Source organism: Neolamprologus brichardi, chromosome 20 (assembly GCF_056152115.1).
Source record: "Neolamprologus brichardi isolate AB-2024 chromosome 20, ASM5615211v1, whole genome shotgun sequence".
NCBI classification, from domain to species: domain Eukaryota; kingdom Metazoa; phylum Chordata; class Actinopteri; order Cichliformes; family Cichlidae; genus Neolamprologus; species Neolamprologus brichardi.
This window is the reverse complement of record NC_142123.1, coordinates 18,987,809-18,997,297: the sequence shown is the minus strand read 5'-3', so window position 1 is coordinate 18,997,297 and position 9,489 is coordinate 18,987,809. Positions and strand designations below refer to the sequence as shown.

The window sequence follows — 9,489 nt, the reverse complement described above, 5'->3', positions numbered from 1 at the left end:
GGGCAAACTTCCACTTTTGATGGTCAGCCTGTCTTTGCTTGGGATACCCCACAGGAGGAAAGAGCTAATTTCCTTGTGCTGCTTCTGTGGAAGCTCTGCTCCTGCGCTCATGTTGGGTTGATGCCAGGCAGATTCACCTGAGACTGGTTGAGGCTGGACTAGTCCATGCTGCCTTGTGTTTACCACCTGGGCTGCCATCTAAAAAGCGTGGAAAGCTAGGGCCCAACACAGCAGGAACCCTGATTTTGTGTGTAGCTTACTCCACCAAAAAAAACCTTGTAATGAATAGCCACTCAATTTGTAGTCTTATATTTTAAAGGACTTGTTCTATAATGAGAATCTGGATTTAATGTTAATCTTTTGGGCCTGGCAGCGGGATAATAAAGTGTGGTATTTTTTAAAACTATATTCTAGAGTTCCAGTTCATTTGTGCTCCTCACATCTTTGCCAAAGGAAGTGGAACAGCTGTAAGCTTTAAAAAAGACATTTTTATGCCCAATGATCCGTTTGAGCTTTCACAGCTCTTTTAAGGTTGATAATGATCAAAGTGTTTATTTTAATAAACACTTTCTTGCCATTCTCAATCAGGTCACTCCTTACAATATGGCCCTTGCTCTGTCAATTTCCACTCACCCTGGTTAATTAATAAAACTTGCGGCCTTATATATTTCCATCGAAAAGCAGGATGACTGCGGAAGTCCCGAGGTTTGGTTGTCTACTGTGAACACTTCAAAGAGCTCATTCACTCTTACTCGCTCGATCCTCTTATGTCAGTAATCTTGCTATAAGAATAATTTCCATTTATCATTGGATACTATCAACTGTATTGTTTCTCCTCCATCTCAGCACGCTTTGTTACTTTCTGATGATGATTGTAACACATTTATCAATCACTTAAATCACATAAATAATGTGATGTCCTCAAACTGCTTCCGTTCGGTGCCTTGAGTCATTTATTTGGCTTTGCTAAGGTAACTCCTCTACTAAAGAAACCTAGCCTTGTTGACAGCTCTATTGGTAACTATCAGCCTATTTCACAATTAGCAAATTATCAGAAAAATTGTAAAAAGCTTGTTCGAATCTTAAGTATGTCATGGTGATGGAAGCCAACAGTAACACGGAACAACTATTTCCTTTTTTATTAAAAACCTCAGTGTGGACAACCACTGTCCTCCTGCAGTGTGTCATATATGCAGTAAAATGTTTCACATACTTTACCACTGTGTTGTTGTGAGAGCGGTATTCTTTTATAGCAGCATCAGTCACTCTGCTCCTCAATGTGCACACTCTCCTTTATTGTAGCAAAATCTCAAATATTATTTAAATTCTACTTTTTATATATAAATATATAAAATAGAGAGAATCCTTCATGTAAGTAAAAAATATGTTTATTTTTGTTAGACCCCCACATGCAGTTACAGTAGTTGTTTAACACTTTTCCATTAAAGTGTTTATGTTGCTCATCTACAATGGACTTATAGAATTAATTACCTACTTGAAAAACAGCCAGTTTCTCATGTCTGACACAGAAACATGCAAAATAGATACACAAAGTTGAAATGCAACTAATACAAAACCATACTTTTCCAAACTCTATATTTCTCTGATATAATTTCAGTTCCAACAGCAGAATCCATCATGCGCCCCGGGAAAAGGCTGGACTATCCTAGGAGGACAATGACACAAGCACAAAAAGAAGACAGTACTGTTATTTAACTGGTCATGTTGCAATCCTGGTACCATCATCATCCTTCAAATGCATTTATTTCCAACTTCTACTTAAACTTTGAGTATTTATATTTCATTCTAAACTAAGTGTCAATCAACATAAATGTGTTCTGCAAATTATTACTTGGCGTACTTTATTGTATGAACAAAAGTGGACGGTCCAAAACATTTTTACAATGAATAGTGTGAAGAAGGTCAATGTTTAAGGCAAAGCTGAGATAGTTTGGACATGTGCAGAGGAAGTTGGTGTGATGGAGGCAGATGAAGGCTCAATGCTGTGCCAACCCCGAAAGGCAGCAGCCCGAAAGAATAACAAGTGAGAAAACACATCAACACAATTGTCATGTTGTCAAGTTAAGAACTTGTAGAAAATGTGATTGCACATTTAGTCAAAATCCAACTGCATGCACATTTCTAAGGGTTGACATGTTCTAATGCTCTGTATTTATTTAACGAATTTAATTGAAATTTGTGTTTTGCTTCTCCGACTGCAGTCCTACCTCTTCCACTATTGCATCCCAAGCCACTGGCATTTCCTATTCGATCGATCCTGGCTCCAAAACAGCCAGAGGTGCGTTTCCTGGTGGCCATCAGCAGGTCCTGGAGGCGGCTCCTCTGATTCACAGTCTTGCCCTCAGTTAGTGGTTGGGCTTTTTCAGATATCAGAGGTTCTTGGTTCCCCTCTTGGTCCCATCCTTGGCTGGCCTGGCTGGTTTTGGGCTCTTGGTTCATGTCTTCATAATAAGCTTCCAAGTCTTCTTTCTGGACCACTTCATCCAATGTCTCCTCAAAGCGTTCCAGCAAAGACTGTTGTAGAAATCATAAAGCATCTAATAAATCAGGTGGGACGTGCAAGTGTGTGTGTGTGTGTGTGTGTGTGTGGGTGTGGGTGTGTATACATAATGAGGGTGACAGGCTGCAACAACACCCCCCTGGGAGCCAGAGTCAGGTCCATTAGACCATGAGACCCAGGCTGTCCACGGACCCCCAAGATTAGTGAAGACCTGAGGCCACACATCTCGATGACAACCACGTGAAGGAAGAGGGAGGCTCCACATGGAGCCCCCACTGCCAAAGGACAAGGGCCCCAGAGAACCAATGGGTAACCAACCCCACAAGAGGCCGGCCATCCCAGCGTGAGCCAAAAGAAAGGTCCCAGGTGATGAGAATTGTTTGTCAACCCTTGTTTAAAGGACAATAGTGGACTTTTAGAATGAGATGAAGTTGCTGAACCCTGACCTCCAGCATCTCAAATCAGTTGGTTTAGCTATGAACTTTGGCGTGTAACTGTAGTGTGAGGAATTTATTGACAGTGGGGGTCTGTCTGTCAGAAAATGAGGAGGAAAAGCTGCCTCAGCTAAGTAAACAGGAAGCAACAGTTAACCCAGCTGACTCTCAGTGTGAGAGATTATTACACCTCACAGAATCTCAGTTCCTATGCTATGTTTCTTCTGCTAATACTGATACTATAGTGTACACTGCAAGCTTTTAAATACAGACCTTATGGTGCAAGCAAGTGTTTGCGATATAAAGGATGAGTATGACTGTATGAAAAATAGAGTGCTTTTAAAATTGACAGTTGTGACATGAGCACCCGACAGCTGGTCAACAATGCTCACACTCAGTGCCTCAGGTGCCGATTAAATTGAAAAACACACAGCAGTGACGAGTTGTGTGGGGCCACCAAGGTAGCCAGGAAAGACCCAGTTCATCAGCTGATCACACTATGAACCAAAGGCTGCATACTTTCAAAACCATGGTGGATGTTTTTATTGCCTAATTTAATAGGTATGCATAACAGCATATCAGGAATAAAGGTGAAGGTTTTGTTCATGTGTTGTCAGTGCTGTGTCAGAGTCACAGCAAACGCCTTAATAACTGTCTACTTCAGCCGCAGCTAAACCACAGCTTGTTATTCTGGAAGCAGAGAGCTCTAATTTCTAGTTCACCTCAGCTAATTATAAGATGAAGGAAGAATGAAGATGAAGGTTTTGATGAAGTTAAAATTACAACTGAAAATCAGGAGAACAAAGTAAAGCTGGTATATCTTTGAGATCAGATCAATGTGAGGTCACACTCTAATGATAGCTACTTGTCGACATTGTGTTGCTTTGTTTGTAATCGCCTGATCTGTTGTTGTGTCCTCTTGGTGTCATCACAACAGTCAACATTTTATCTTGTTATGCCCTCTCAATATTCACAAATCCATAGAAAAGCATGTCAACACATGATCTGATTTAAACTCTTTACTTTGTCAAGCAAAACATAAATCAGTTATACTGGACTGGATGCATTTGTGCAATTATAAAATGCTTGTAGCATTCCTACAAGCATTCTATAATTGAAGACACTGATACCAGTGAAACTGCCTTTGAATGATTTTTAAATGTTCTAACAACAGGAAATATGTTATTCATGCAACTATTTTCTCATCTTTGACCCTCTCTCTGTTTGAATATCAAAGTACCTGACCCTTCACAGTGTAATGTTTTCACAAATGGTGTGTTGATTACAGGTGTGACGTGGTTTCTTACCTTGAGCTGAGCCAGGTCATTAGCAGATGAGGGCCTCCCCAGTATGTGGCTGCTAACCAGTGTTTGCTGACACAGCAGGGCCAATACACCCCACAGAACCTCAGTTCTCATGTTATGTTTCTTCTGCTAATACTGATACTATAGCATGCACTGCAAGCTTTTATATACAGACTGGCTCACATACACAACCATCTACATACACTTACCATGCGCCAGACAGGCAGTGCCATAATTTTGTAGACGGCCCCAAGTGCATTCTGACACCTCTAAATGATAAGGCCGCTGGTCAGATGTCTCTTTAAGTGGCGTTTGGTGGTAAGTGACGTGTGTGTGTGTGTGTGTGTCTGTGTGTGTGTTTGTGTTTGTGCATGTGTCTATGTATACAGTATAGGTGTCTGTGTATCATCATGCCTACCAGTCAGCAGTGGCATGACCTAAGGAGCCATCTTGGATCTCTGAGCTGTGTATTGGGAAGAATGCAGTTTCACTATGCAAATACTTAACACTGTCTACACTCCTAAGAATGAAACGTACCATAGTAGGTTAAAACTGCTGCTCATGGTTCCATGGTTTAGATTAGGACAGGAAGGAAACAATGTTATAGTCAAAGGAATATAAACAGTATCTTGAATATGATTTATTACCATAACTGAAGGCATTTCTTCCTGTCATGAGTTTGTAAGGTAGGAATAATACAGCCTATAATCTAAAATTATAGGCTGTGTTATGAACAGGCATGAACAGGCGGTATTATAGAAAAGAAGAAGCATATACTGTGAGTATGTTTCAATAATAGGTGGCCTTTAATAGAAAGTAGACAAGAATTACATGGACTCAACTTTCAAGAATCAATTTACATGTTTTATAACAAACAAGTAATTTTCACATATTTGAAGAAATATTTACAAAGTAAATATTTGGGTTTTAATGTTTATTCGGTGAGTTAAGAGTTACACAAACACCATGTTCTCATTTTACTGTAACTCCACAGTATTAATCAGACAAATCAGAGCCTGAGGTCTCTATTAGTTTCTAGGGTCTCCTCGTCTTTGCAGTCGCACATTTTGGAAGTGCAGACTTTGATGCACTATGATAAGAGATTGCATCTCATGGGTGGAGCTTTGCCTTGTTCCCTCATTCAGAAGGCACATAAATGGCACATGTAATAAGGGATGTGCTTCACACAGACCCCTAATAATCCTGCACATTTGAATTCTAAGGAGTCATTTTAAATTCCTTTTTGGAGAAAATTAAAAAGCAATTAAAAAAAATCACATGGTCTCTCAAAACTAAACAAAACTGAAATAAATAAATAATATTTAGAGAATCATTCGTTTCATTTTGCTGAGAAGACTAATGCCATTGTCATGCTCAGACCTCATGTTTAAAACATACAAAAACTTTTTTTTTATTTGCTTTTGCTTTTTCTTTACACTCTTGGTATGGGACAATCCTCCACAGCTGACCAAGCTCCCAGAGGACTTTGTAGGACCTATGATGTCTTTCAGAGCTAGAGCCGGAGAATTATAGGGAATGTAAAGTATTTGGGCAATAAAAGATGAGATTTATGTGGCTTTGCAGCATTACAGATGTGCCACATATACTTGCACAGTGGGACTTTAGCTGCCTTCAGGCTTTGGGCAGACAAGGACATTAATCTGAGTGGTAAGAAGGAATATAAAGGGAGTGCACTGGGTGTGATTGAAAAGTAATGTGATCCTGGACATGCTTCTGCAGGAGGTGTCTCTGTGGCCTGATGGTTGAACTGCTAGCTGTTGGAATGCATTTAAATTACCCAGAATTCATCATTGTTGTTGCTGTTTGAATCCACTTCAGACCAATACAGTTTGGACTCCTTTCCATCATTTGAGGAACAGGCTAACCAAATGACTGTGGCTGTGGTGAATGGATGTGGATCCTGACCACCCAGCTTTTGCGTGCTCTCTCATGAAAACAGAGCCAGGAGAGCCTGAAAGAGCGTAATGTCATGGCTTGATGCTTTGACTTTATGAGAACTCCAAACAACAAAAATTAAAGCAGTGACTGCAGTCAGCAGTTCAAAGCTGGGCGACCTTCATTTGGTTCCAGTTGCAGCAGCTGTGCTTCAGATGGGACTGAGCTGGGAGCACATCCAGTTCCTCTTCATGGGATGGGAATGGGGTGGCTGAGAACCAGCTGAAACTTTAAACAGTGATTGCTTTTAGCACTGAGTGAGTTATGGGCATATTCACAAGACAACTATGGCCATCAAAGTTATGGATTGTTATGGATAATTCAACCACAGGCTGCTGCTACTTCCTGCTTTCTTCTTTCAATCTGTCCATTTGTCTGACGGTAGAATCCAAAGCACTTGCTCTTGTATTATTATACTGTGGTGGACCACTAGAGGGCTCCACTCACACCCAGTGTTGAGGAAGTGTGTGTTGCTGTGTTTTGTGGCGGGATGTGTTCAGTTGATGTTGGAGAGGAATAAAGAAGGAGTGAGAATTAAGAGCTCTGTGTCGTCCATGCTTACCTCCACAATACCGTCTTTATCTTACAATTTAAAGTGCCTTGAGTCAACTGTTGTTATGATTTGGTGCTATATAAAATTGAATTAAATTTAATTGAAATTGGAGGCTGAGGGAGCTTCTTCAGGGCCACACAGTGAGCTGCCTCAGAGAACCTGTACACAGTGGTTAATATAACTGTCTTTCCATCTGAGAGGAGAAAATCAGTGATAAAATCCAAAAAGATGTATGACAAGGACCTATTTGGAATTGTTAGTGGGTGAAGGAGACATGTGGGGGAGGCAGGAACATATTCTTTAACACTAATGAAGGACAACAAAAATGTTGTTTAAGGAAAGAAGTAGTTCTACTTACCCAAAGGTAGCACGCAAACCTAGTGATGTGGTCCCAGTGGAAGCTGGGAAGGAATGCCATGGTGGTAATTTCAGTTCTTAAAAAAAAAAGAAGTCCCAAATACAACAAAAGTTGCCTCGAGATGCTGTAAGGTAAAAGTCTTCCATCACCGGTACAAGCGGTACATAGTGGACAAATTGAATCTTCTAAAAACAAGAACCATTGTGTAAGATTGGGGTTAAAACTTTTAGCAGTCTGCAGGTAGGAGAGAAATTGTAGTCTGTTGTCCAGCTGGACCTGAGGTGGGGTCAGGCTTCACTTGTCACCCTCGAACAGGATTTAGAAAAAAGTAGAGGAAAATCCCAATCTAAACACAAAGATGAAGATGCTAAAGAAGTCTCTTAGGACATCTTTTCTGAGGGTTTGAGACACTGTAGAGGGATCGGTTAACCCAAACAGCATACGAGGTATTTGAAATGTCCCAGTGGAGTTTTAAAATAATTTTCCATTCATCTCCATCTTGGATTCAAACCAAATAATTCATTTTTTAAAACCCAGTTTAGTAAATAATGTTGCAAAGATCAGAAGACAGAGCTGATTAAAGGCTGTGGATACTTACTCTTGACAATGGTTTGGTTAAAGTTCTGTAATCTATAGACGGCATGAGTGTTTTTGTTGCACATTCTACTTGCACATTATACTTCAAACAGACAATAAAGAAGTACACTTAAAATAAAATAACGCTGAATATGACAAGAAAACTATTATATACTCTTACTATAACTAAAAAACACAACTTTTCCTCAGATCCCCAGACTCTTGAATGATGCACATGGTTCATGGTTCATGACAACCACTTCAATAAAACCTTAAATCTAAAATAATAAATCGATAAACCACCCCGCCATTTTCTTCTGCTTCTGTGAAGTTGGGCTGTAGGGGCAACAGTCTAAGCAGGGAAGCCGAGACCCGTCTGTCACCAACCAGCTCCTCCAGCTTATCCAGAGAAACATCAAGGCATTCCCAGGCCAGCCGACAGATTTCTCCAGCATGTCTTGGAGAAATCTGGCCTCCTCCTGGTAGGACATGCCCAACCAAACATGGCTGCCTAACATTTGGGACACAACAATTTGCTGCCATTGGGCATCCATTAAAATGAAAGCAATTAGATTAAACGAATAGTACCTCTGGTGCCCACTCGTTACAATAGCAATGATTAGTCGTCTAGTCGTGCACGTGCCTAGTATACTACTAGACGAAGAGATTTTTAAGATGGGTTGTCAGACCCAACCCATCAAAAAATATCCATAAAATTCTGATTTTTTTGGAACTGAGATGTTTATTAACCCTTGTAACAAAATCCACAAATCTTTTTCTTTTCCTACATAATGTTGTGCATGATATATGTTTATTATATATTTATTATATATTTTTTGTATCCCATTTGATACATTGGATGTTTTGGCAACTTTTTGTTAACAACAATGTTAATTTTAGACAAAAAATGAGTTCTGTCCATAAGATTTTGAAATTATGGCAAGTATTGATCATGTTGATAAGATAGAGGTCTCAGAAACTCATATTAAATATGATACAAAGGGCATTATAGGGTTAAGACCCTGTTCAGTGCCTGTAACAAGAAATCGCATGTGATTTTTCTTCCCACTTTGTTATTTCTAAAAGGGGAATTTATTTTAACAAGCTGGGGACTTGTAAAGTGTGGTGGAGTCAGTGTGAGTTGTTATACATCTAGTGGAAACAATCAATATATCAATCAGTCAAACAGCCATCTAAACCATGTGGCCATGAAAGGTGGTTTGAACCTTCTAAAAAAGTCAGCAAATTCAAATTCACTGATGATGATGTAATTGTAGTTTTAATCAGTGGAGCTCCTCACAGATGATGGAGTGCTAAGCTGTACTGTAATTCACTGTACATCACTTCCTTGTTAGAAAGCGTTTAATCAACCTCGAAGACGCAATCAGGTGTCAAGCTAAGATTGTACACACTAAACTACTCAGCTGATCAGCAGTAACGCACTGGCAGGGAAATAAATGGGAATGGAAAATCATTATCACCAATAAACAGTTCAGCATATTAATCAATGTTGTTGAGTAATGATCTGTGTCAGATCATTACTCTTTTTTTATGAAGACAGAAAAATAAATCTGTTATCAAATGAATTCTGTATATAAACGTCCTGCATAGAGCTCCCTGCTGCTGTTAGTTACTCAGAATGACAAGAGCTTCTTCATTAAGACAACACTGCATGTTTCAGTGTGTGTTTTTATATTTGATAGTTCAAAGGAAAAGTCTCCCGTACATTTGTGCCTTTTTGAAATATGTTGGCTGTGTCTCATGGTCAGTGATGAAGGCCAATGACG

General features: G+C 39.7%; 1 protein-coding gene across 1 annotated transcript; it reads right to left on the bottom strand.

The window, feature by feature from the left end:
- Positions 1-1,372: 1,372 nt before the first annotated feature.
- Positions 1,373-4,472, bottom strand: nppa (natriuretic peptide A). The gene is made up of 3 exons (XM_035913627.2): positions 4,263-4,472; positions 2,229-2,535; positions 1,373-1,666 (listed from the first exon to the last, which is right to left on the bottom strand). The coding sequence occupies exons 1-3, from the start codon at positions 4,371-4,373 to the stop codon at positions 1,662-1,664; spliced, it is 423 nt and encodes a 140-aa protein (XP_035769520.1). The 5' UTR covers positions 4,374-4,472; the 3' UTR covers positions 1,373-1,661.
- Between the last annotated feature and the right edge of the window lie 5,017 nt (positions 4,473-9,489).

Excerpts from the sequence above, each read along its gene's own strand:
- nppa (XM_035913627.2), bottom strand. The coding sequence starts at position 4,373 with ATGAGAACTGAGGTTCTGTGGGGTGTATTGGCCCTGCTGTGTCAGCAA. Across the intron at positions 2,536-4,262 it reads ATGACCTGGCTCAGCTCAAG|TCTTTGCTGGAACGCTTTGA; the intron begins GTAAGAAACCAC and ends TTTCTACAACAG.